Source organism: Dermacentor andersoni, chromosome 9 (assembly GCF_023375885.2).
Source record: "Dermacentor andersoni chromosome 9, qqDerAnde1_hic_scaffold, whole genome shotgun sequence".
NCBI classification, from domain to species: Eukaryota; Metazoa; Arthropoda; class Arachnida; order Ixodida; family Ixodidae; genus Dermacentor; species Dermacentor andersoni.
Genome location: NC_092822.1, coordinates 44,028,776 through 44,039,401, shown reverse-complemented (window position 1 = coordinate 44,039,401; position 10,626 = coordinate 44,028,776). Strand labels below are relative to the sequence as shown.

Genomic DNA, 10,626 nt, shown 5'->3' with positions numbered 1-10,626 from the left:
GAAAACACCCGTGTACTTAGATTTAGGTGCACGTTAAAGAACCCCAGGTGGTCGAAATTTCCGGAGTCCTCCACTACGGCGTGCCTAATAATCAGAAAGTGGTTTTGGCACGTTAAACCCCACAATCTAACATCATTCAATACCGGCGTTCTGATGGGAACTATACATGATACATATCATATACATGATGGGAACATATATTGGAATGCGGAGAAACAGAGGGTCGGTACCGGGCGGTTTTGTGAACGGAACCTACTGAATTTTCTACATCGTCACCGAGAGTATAGTTCAGAGGATACTTCGTGCAACTACCGCATTTCTAAGCAATAATATAGGATCACCGGCAATGTCGCGAGGAAATTCAACCTCGTCGCGACTTGAGTGCTTCTATAACGTTTGTGGTGCAGCTATACGGCCAGCTGGACAAGGAATTGATGCTCAATAACCTAACACAAGGTCTGCAAGATAGACATGGTTACGCGCTCGATTAGAGCGTATAATAACACAAGCACGTGCGTATACTAGCAAATAGGTGCAGCACAAATGTTAGCTTATAGTAAGGTGTGAGAAAATACCTTTCTGGCCCTGAAGAGCGCCACGCCCGCCCAGAGCGGAATCTGGATCATGGACAACGAGGCGAAGAACCAGCCGACCCGGTTGGCCCACGCTGGATACGGCTCGACGTTGTTGTACATGACGGGGGCGGCCATGACTAGGCCGTACACCACTAGAACCTGCGCGGCAGACGAACAAGAGCATACATCACCCGCACTCGGCTCGGAGTCGGCAGCGGAGGAGATCTGCGCAGCTCCGCGGCCGCTATAGTATGCATACGCGGCAGAAAAGATTCTCCTTTGAAACAGAGTACACGGGAAAACACTACCGCACGTTTCCCGGTTCACAAACGTATGCAGGTTGAAATATTGTATTGGAGCTGCCATTAGTCACCTCGACTCGGCCACTCAACGAATTAGCGCCGTGACGTATACAGCTACTTTCGCGACTTCGTGGTGTCGTCGCAGCGCGCATTTCACTGCTGTCTCTTGCGCCTTTATTATTATTATTATTATTATTATTATTATTATTATTATTATTATTATTATTTATGCGATAGCAACTACGGGAACTGTCCAAGCGCGTTCGCAGCACTATAGAGGCTTCTAGCCTCTATAGCACCACCGCCGTCCTGCTGTGCATGGTGCAATGGTGCATGCGCTGCCCGCGCGCGGTCTTGGATGTCACGTGGTCAGCCGCTGGTGCGAGAGCAACAGCCAGGGCGAGTTCTGGGGGAGGGGGGGGGGGGTGTTCTGCAAGTGTCACCTTGTGGACATGTCCATTTCTTCTGCTGCTGAAGTGCTGATTGGCTGGGAATGCCTGTCTCTTTCGGCGTGTACCCCAGCCCAGCCAATCAGAACTTTAGCAGCAGACGAAATGGAGAGGTGGACACTTACAGAATACCTCCCCCCCCCCGCCCCTCCTGGCTAGACTTTGTATCCCTTGATGTCTCGCTTGACGCGACCAGTCTTCCCGCGCGCTTCGGAGGTGGCGTGACCTGCTGCGGACGCGACAGCGAGGGGGAACCCTTTTACGCGTCGTGTTGATGTGTCCCTTGATGCGCGCCGTCATTCAGCGCGTTTTGAAGGTCACGTGATCTGCCGCGGGTGCGAGGGCGACAGCGAAGGCGAGTCCTAGATAAGCAACGTGTCCTTTGATGTGTCGCTTGACGCGCACCGTCGCTCCGCACGCTTTGAGGTCACATGATCTGCCGAGTTGCGGAGCCACGGAAACGACGTTCGCTCGGAGCTCCGCTGCCGATGGCAATCACCGCGCCACTGTTATGAGAGCTAGTGCCCGCGGTGATCCAGCGAATTCTCTTCACGCGTGTGTTTGGGCGCGCGACACTATACGTGTGTTTAGCAGTACGCGAATGTTTACTGCAATTTGTACTGTCCATAAGACTACGAACCTTACTTTGCGTAATATTCTAATGCCTTGTCGCTGTCAACGCTTCGCCCTTCGTGGCGAACCTGCGACGTTTCTCACTACCGACTACGACGGTTATGCACTCGTCGCGTAGCACCGCGTCCCAGAGTTCGCAGCCTCGCGACATTGGCGAACAGGTGGCGCCACAAGCGCTGTTCAACATGGCGGCGACATGCTGCGGCCGGCAAGATGTGCGAAAGCCTAAACTAGAGAGAAGTTTCATGCGCCAGAGACACCTTACATACACGTTAAAGTGATCTATCTGCAGCGTCATAAGTGTAATCTATTATTATGACATTAGATTACCCTACACTGTGCTTTTACAACCGCCCTCATCTGAATGCAGTAACGTAATGCTGCAACTGTAAACATCGGTTGTAATGCTAAGCGGCACAATACTGAGCGGCTTCTCGGCACAACTAGCGTCACTTGTCTGAGTGCGGATATCAAATTAACAAAAAGTAAGCGTGTACAAATTGCATTATTTTCCTAATATATGATTACGAATGTTCGAAAAAAAGAACGGGTTTCGAGTGTCTAATCGAATACTGAAAAAAAAAAAAGCATATGTTGGATGGGATGAAGAAATCGGGATGGCAGACGTACGCATAGGATGACTGGCGACAGGCATGCCCAGCTGAAGCGGAAGATCCACGGAGGCGTCTTGCCCAGCATGAACTTGATGTCGTTAGAGAAACGTCGCACACCTGCGCAGAGGAGAGACACAACAGGGGGCAGCTCAGGCGTACTGCCGGCGCGAAAATCTAGATGCAAGCGACGCGACTGACGTAACCTCTACCTTTCGCTTTGTGCGTTCTTGACCGCAGTGCTCGTACAAATAAAGAATTTAGACACAGTACTGTCTGCAGAAGTGTCCACAGACTGTTCATACACGTGGGCTGTCAGCAGACGGTTGTCTTCGTTAAGTCCTTTATTCTAGTAATTGTGGTCCTAAGGCTTCGGAACTGTTTCTTTGTAAAAAGTGCGCGGAGAACAGTTTGCAAAATGTGTAAGACCGTGAGTCCATAAGCTATCTATAGACATTCTATAGAGCTCCTAAATTTCTGTGAGGAGCACTGAAGTAAACGTCTGTCTTGGATGTTCCAAGAAAAACGTATGGTTTAACGAAGTGAAGGAAAAAAAAGGGGGATATAGCTCAACCAGACTTTTACGGTCCCTATAAGGCAAGCAATGCGTTGGCTTTCTTCTCCGACGAAAATTTGTGCTAATAAAGTGATTTGTGTAAGTCTTTTTATCTATTGAGTTCAGCAATGTTTTATTCAGTAGATGTTCGCTTGTTAAAGCGAAACGCTGATACAACGAGAAAGGTGATGTGTTTCGAAAGAAGCGGGAAAGATTCCCAACGTTACGTGCAGCCATTGCTCAATTAACCGCGTGCAGAACATCTGGCTGTTAGTCGTAGGCTAATGTGCATTGCGCTAAGACAGCCCGGCAGTGAAATTGGCAAGACAAGTTGGACTTGAATGTTCATCATTGAAAATGCCAAAAGTGAAATCAAAATATCCCTTTGCGTTCTTAATTTTTGTCACTTTCCTCTGGACTCCTTCTAGGGGCTTTCATCTGCCCCTCCCTTTCAAAGCAGCACAAAGTAGCACAATTTCTCTGCTCTTTAATAGCACCCCGCACCCTCTCTCTCTCTCTGCAGAAGCACAACAATGTAAGTCGCGCGACTTGTCTAACAAGCTACGAAAAGCGAAGCACAAAAAAGTTCTGACGTTTATGTCCAGGATCCTTCCTGAACGTTCTGACAACACTGCAAGCTGTCGTTTCGGAGTAGCATATCTACATGATATCAAGGCGCCAGTCCAGCCTGCCCGAACGACTACATCGATCGATCCTCCATTGCGCAACTGCTGTCAGTTCAGGAGTGCGACGATTAACGTTCCGTAATGTCGTTCCCGAGACCGACGGGGGCGGCATCGCAGAGTTCAGTGCCGAGAGGACCCTCCGAGACACTTACCGTAAAGCCACATGAGTGCCATGACCTCGCACATGGCGATGAACAGCGCGGACACGCCGGCGCAGTATGTGTCCAGCAGGTTCAGCACGTACTGGCCGCCCTGCGCATTGCGTGAAGAGCAGGATCGTCGAGAGGGAAAGTAAGGTAAGAGTGAAGCAAGATTGGCACACAGTGTAGGGCAGTATACACGGACTCGGAGGGGAAGTGCGCGTAGTTGACGTGCTAGCCGAGATCAAGAAGAAGAAAGCTCGCTATTCTTTTTTCTCGGTTTCCTCTTCACACGGTCTATACATTCACTATATAGCAAACGCGGAGCAGTCTATCAGTATAACTATTGGCGCGCCCCACCTGAGTGACGCAGGAGAGTCCGATGATGAAGCAGGTGGTGCAGGCGACGAGCGCGGTCAAGCTGCGGTACTTGCGCAGCACGGGAAACGTGTCCGACAGCACGGTCAACGTCGTCTGCAGGAGCGGGAACTGCGAGAGTGGACAGCAGGACGGGGCGAATATCAAAATGAGTTGATGAGGTGGAAGCTTGGGCGAGTTGGTGATTCAATATCGACGTGTTTGCACAGCGCAAAAGACGAAACAATGCTGTGACCCGCCGTGGTTGCTCAGTGGCTATGGGTGTTGGGCTGCTGAGCACGAGGTCGCGGGATCGAATCTCGGCCACGGCGGCCGCATATCGATGGGGGCGAAGTGCGAAAACACCCGTGGTACTTAGATTTAGGTGCACGTTAAAGAACCCCAGGTGGACGAAATCTCCGGAGTCCTCCACTACGGCGTGCCTCACGATCAGAAAGTGGTTTTGGCACGTAAAACCCCATAATTTTCAAACAATGCTGTGTTCTTCCTTCAGTCCTCGTCTTTTGCGCTGTGCAAACATGTCGATATCAAAATGAGCGATAAAAAAAAAACGCGTTGCTGGGCTAGTTTATTGGTTCAGGTTTTCAGGTTTAAACAAAACCGCGAGAAGGTTCGGTTTGGGCTTTCGTCTAAATATGGCGCTTGTCCAATTGTAAGTTGCGAGGATAGGGAAGAATCGGCATGGGAAAATTAGGTCCGCATTCGCGAACCGACCTTACACTTGTCCTTCGCCTTCCTTACCTTTTCGGGGCCTTAACGTTGCCTAGAAAGCGAATGAAACATTTCGGCAAAATGCCCAAACAAAAAGAAACGTGACACAGGAAGTTAGGGAGGAAATCCTCTTGAAAGAAATAGAAATTACTCAACGGCAACGCAAACATCCCTATGACAGTGCGCGAGGGAAGTGCCTCCCGGAGACGCACCGTTAAGAATGTAAGTATTAATCACAATGCGGAGAAACGGCACTTCTAAAATATTTTTCTGTGGCGATGAGAACGGGTGAGAGAACAACAAATATTTATCAATCGTATCAGCTTCACCAGCTCATATGCAGTATCAGCCCCACATAAAAAATAAACGAATTCACAGGACAAGGCGACAGCGCTGGTATTTCGTCTTCCTTTTCATCTTCGTCCAAAGCGAACGGCTATTTAAAATCGCAAGAAAAATAAATAAATAGAAATGAAGTGCTCTCTGCAACGCTTCTCGACCGATAGCTTTTGGGGATGGACTTTGCGGAGCAGTACTTTGACGTTCAAACCTGGCGCGCATCTTAGGGCACCCCCCATCGGGCACCGACCAACACCTCCTAGATGTAACTGAAATCCTGCTCGCTTTCCGGGTGACGTCACAAGCGTCACCTTTTTTTTTCGTAGTTCGCCGGCAGTAGGCGACGAGCCGCCGGCTTGGGAGCGCGTCTTTCTGTGACCGTGGCTCGTCGTGCCTGCAGTGAGCTATACCTCGGCGTGTGACGAGTGCGCGCGATTTTGCGGGCACTGCGTGGTTGTGCCATACTGCCTCGCGAAACGCGAGAGCCGTGCCCTTTTATAAGTGTCGTGTGCGAAGGTGCCGAGCAAGCTACCTCCAACGAGCCGCCGCTACCGGCGTTCTGCTTGCCGAAGGAAGAGAGCCGCCGTCACAGGATGGTCACGGGCAACGCCGTAGAACTGATACGGTGTGATGAGCTCTACGGCGGTAAGTGAAATTATTTTTACCAACTCTCCTATAGTTCGAGCATAAATTACTTAACAAAAAAAAATCATGCGAGTGTATGCATACCGCGCCCTCGTCAGCTTTACTCGAAAGCGTTCATCTCCGCAGTTCCTAAAAAAATTAGAACAAATAAAAAAAAACAAGATAAAATAAAATAGCGGCGGTTCTCGTTGCTTCCGCTTTCAGGCCACTGCCTAGTGGCAGCGCTTCCAATCGTGTTACCGCGGTCTTTGCACTGTTTTGTCGCGCGTCAGTATTAGTGCTTAGTCATTCTTGTGTCCAGGACGTAAAAGGAACATTTTTTTTTTTCTTGCTATGTCACTGCAGCGTGATTTACACGAACAAGACAGGTGGGTTCGTCATTGGCTCCCACTCATGTCGTGCTACTCACTGCAAGCTATGTTTTCTTGAAAAAAAAAAATTAACGTGACTGCAGTGTAGACGACAATAAAACGCCCGGCGAATTTCGTTTCCTCGGGTGTGCGCGCTCGGCATTTTAGTAAGTTCGTCAGGCGCGGGACCCTATTCCGACGACCAATATTCAGACGCCCTCCAGTCGTTTCTTGCTGCAGTGCGTTGACTTTCCACGTAAATAAAATGCCTGCCTTTCATTTTTCGTCGGCCGACAACGGAAACTGAAGGTTTTAAGTTATTCGCACTCGTTAGCACAGTTGAGCTCGGAAGTACAACTGGCCACGATTAGTTAATTTGCAGCTACCTCTGCTCAATTTATACCGAGTGTCAGTCTAGTCTGTCCAACGGGGCTCATCGCCAAGGGGACGGCGTGACTGCGCACGTAGAAAAGAAAAATAGTAACAGCAGGTGAAAAACGCATGATCGCTCGCGGCTCAAAGATAGCCCACAGAGAAAGAAGCTGAATTTCTTTCTCTATGAATAGCCGCTGCGGAACGTGGCCAACTGCGCGAAGCGTCAGACTACGGCGGTGACGTCACTATCGGAAGCGAGCAAAGCTTTACTTCTAGCATTGAGTTTCATACAATTTCTAGAGGGAATTGTGGAGCTATAGTGTCTACGGGAGCTGCGAGCATGGCGGTTGAGCCAGCATGGGATTGACGATTAGTACACGCATTTGCCTGCCAATATATCGTGAGCAATATGAGTTGGAGCGTCACGCGGATGGCGCTGTCGAAAACAGATGGGAAAGGGGGACGCCCTTCCGCTAACTGTTGGCACTTCAACGGCGCCTGCGTTTGTCGAAAACGGCAGCTTACGGCATTTCGCTGGCGGCCGATAGCCGATAAGACGGTTACGTGCACAGTAACTTTCTGCGAGTCATTTTGTTATTCAGTCATGCTTCTTTTTTTTTTCGAGAGCGCAGCTCTTAAGCGCCCGTTCCTGTGTTTAGCGTAACGTATCTTCAGATATACCCCCATAGGATCTGATTATATATTATGGAGCACATCGTGTCAGGCGTTGCAGACAGACGGACACATTTCCCAGGGAAGGAGCTCTCGAATGTTTGCGCTTCAAAACAGTGCTGCTATTGGCCACGCTTCGGTGCGCAAAGTTATCAGTAACCGCAATAGCAAACAGCTTTATAAACGTGCGTTGGCGATGGGAAGTTCCGCACTTCGTATAAAGAGACGCGTGGTGGGAGTGCGAACAGTTATTAGAACAGCGTCCTCCTTTCCACTTTGTTTCCGACGGCGGCCGCTACGTATCGCGTATAGCAGGGTTCGAGGCTATCTGACACGCGCTCCTGTGTTCCCGCTCATACTGCTCACGATAGCACCTGGGTTTACCTAGAGAAAGGTGTACTTACAGGTGAAATGTTATTCCCCTCTTAAGCCGATTTGTACAGCCGAAAGCGAGGCACGATTTCACCATGGCCTATACTAACGTGCTGCCAGTGCTAGAAAAGCATGCCGCAATCATTAATTACCATTACTACAGCAGCGCGGCGGCACACTCCGTCGTCTGCTACGACGGCTAACCACGGCGGCGCGGGCTTTTTGCCCAGAGCAAGATGGCGGCGACTAGCTTCACTTTCGGTGAGCCACCTCCACTCCAGTAGTTTCAGTTCGTAACCTCCTTGACCGCGCTGTGTCTCCCTCCTCTCTGCTGGTTGAATAAAGCCAGCCATTGGTGGGTCCCGGAACAAGGCATTCGTCGTTTTTAGGCGCAAGCGTAACTGTCCAGCTCTTCAAATCGGCGGTGTTTGTCTGAGCCCGCCAAGCGAGCGAACGAAGAAGGCGCTTGGAGGCGAAGATCGCGCGCCGGGCATAGTACGAAGGATCGCGCTAAGCGCGCGGCTAAGTAGCGCCACCTAGAGGAATGTGTAGGTAACGTTGAGCGAAGGGGAGATGGAGAAACTAGGCGAAACCTCGCGGAGGAGGAAGGCAGGCGGAGGCGCGCTGGGTTGACCTCCTCTGGCAGTTGGTACTGGTTTTCTTTGCGATACGGTGGGTTCGTCTCGTGGTAACGTTGTCCTCGCGCGTTGCGCATCTAACAAATCTCTCCGTTCATTTTGTCACGAAAAAAAGTAGGCCGGAACGCCATCGAGTGCAAAGAACTTCCAAATATGGTCATGGTTGGCGCAGTATATATATCGTCACGTTATGTATTGTGACAGTTCAAAGCAAAGTCACCTTAAATTTTTTCGGTTGACCTTAAAGACGGATTTTCCGCTTACGAAATCAAGAATGAAATTTAAAATAAAGCGCCACTTCTTGGTTTTGTGAGGAGTCGCGCGAAGCGATAGGCTAACTTGGAAGCTTGAAAAAATGACTGCGATCCACGGATCGAGGTTTTCCACTGCTCAATAATGATCTTGTAGATCTGCTTCCTCAGCTCCCACCCATCGCGTCGTCGTGAACCCAATACGAGCGTGACGGGCTCTGTCGTCTGACTTGCACTATCGCTAAGCAACGTCAGACGCTGGTACCTCTGCATATGTATATTTTGGTGCCTAGCCGCTTTTATGTGCAGTTTTAGTAATGAACATACGTTACTGTCCTGACTTACGGCACAACATGTCCACGTTGAACTCAGTCTACGACCCTATAACAGCAGGTACGATCAAGGAGTGGCTCCAATAACCCCCCTGCCGGCCTCGGGAAGGGAAATAGTCCCCCAGCCTCACTCTTTTCCGCAGCCCTTGCTAACCCCTGGGCCTTGCCGCGATCCGCGAGGTGACGATACTCGCCACCTCACCAGTCTGCTCCTAGCGTGATAGTGTTCTTGATAACGGTACTTTTTTTTCTTTATTGCCGGCTTTGACATTATACACAAACAATACACAAAAGATAAAACATGTCGACAAAGATTTTGCTGGCACGACATATTAATTTTTTTTTTCAATGCTGCCAATTTACCTAGCACGTCAATCCATGTTGATTGTTCAGGGAGTGTCCGATGGACAACCCTGAACCATACTACAGTTTCAATGAAGCGATCGCGTGTATAGGTCGCAAATTGACATCAGCATTGTTGAACTGCATTCTAGCTTGATAACGGTACTGGTGGATAAGAACACAGTAACATCGAGTAAATTTCTTTACCACGTAAAGTTGTGCGGCATTGACAGGAAAGTTAGTGATTCGTGGGCTCATGGCGACTGACGATGAAGAAAGAGAGTCAACTGCGTACCACGACGAAACATTGAGGCCAGCGCTACAAAGCGTTACATCTGACCCCGAACGAAACTGGCGTCCAGCGAATACTACATTTCCCGTGTTCCGACATGAAAGGTTACCATCAATAGTAACCACTCCCCTTGTCGCCTACCACACAGATCTCTCTTTTGCAATATGACATGTTTTGCGAATTAAAGTCCCCTGCAAGCGGAATTTCCTTTGCCCAAGCAGCCACCGCACCATAAAGTTTACGCGTACTTTGCACACCTGTAAAGGGAAAAAGTTGACAGTCACTTCAGCACACGCTAAAGAGGATGAAGGCGAAAGCCGGCTCGCGCGGGAGACACTCATCAAGTTACTTGACATTCCCATTCGAATGTGCGGTTACTTCCTATTACTTGTTTTCTCTTACTTAACTGTATCTTAATCAACTTTGACAAGGTCGAGTGAGTGGTCTCTTAACGTAGAGCAAGCGTCAAAGACACAAGCACTTGATCTGCCGGTTAATCTTGGAAACGCGAGCAGCATACCTCGCTGTCGATTCCAAGCAGGTAGAGCATGAAAAAGAAGATGAAGGACCACAGCTGCGGACACCAGAATGTGGTCAGAGCTTCGGGGTAGATGACGAAGGCCAGGCCTTGACCTTATGGGGGAAAAAAAACTAAAGTGAGAAATAAAGCAAAAAACAGCTACCCTACGTACGGCATTGAGACTGTAGCTACACCGGGCTTATATAATAAAGACTAAGACAAAAATATCTGTGATAGATTATTATATTATTCTTTTTCTGCGCGGGAGATGAATCTATGAACATTCTGTACACAAACACTTTTTTTTTTGTCCCTGAGCTTGCGGCGGGATACCGCAATTGAAGCTAGGCTGTCGTGAGCGATCTCTGACAAGCCATGAGAAATCAGCATCGCGTGCTTCTCTCAAACTTAAGCACGCGGGGAAGAAATATTTCGTACGTGAAAGGTAGACAACATT

General features: G+C 49.3%; 1 protein-coding gene and 1 long non-coding RNA gene across 2 annotated transcripts in view; one reads left to right on the top strand and one right to left on the bottom strand.

The window, feature by feature from the left end:
* The window catches only part of LOC126527749 (sodium-dependent proline transporter-like), a 95,085-nt gene that overhangs the window by 3,875 nt on the left and 80,584 nt on the right, over window positions 1–10,626 (bottom strand). Inside the window, exons 10-14 of the mRNA XM_050175621.3 lie at window positions 10,170–10,282; window positions 4,313–4,441; window positions 3,965–4,064; window positions 2,590–2,690; window positions 576–734 (exon numbers count right to left, since the gene is read on the bottom strand). Coding sequence (XP_050031578.1) covers window positions 576–734; window positions 2,590–2,690; window positions 3,965–4,064; window positions 4,313–4,441; window positions 10,170–10,282 — 602 coding nt within the window. The remainder of the gene's footprint in view (window positions 1–575; window positions 735–2,589; window positions 2,691–3,964; window positions 4,065–4,312; window positions 4,442–10,169; window positions 10,283–10,626) is intronic.
* LOC129383908 (uncharacterized) overlaps window positions 5,699–10,626 on the top strand; it is a 207,750-nt gene continuing 202,822 nt past the window's right edge. Inside the window, exon 1 of the long non-coding RNA XR_008611729.2 lies at window positions 5,699–6,025. This is a non-coding gene — a long non-coding RNA (uncharacterized lncRNA). The remainder of the gene's footprint in view (window positions 6,026–10,626) is intronic.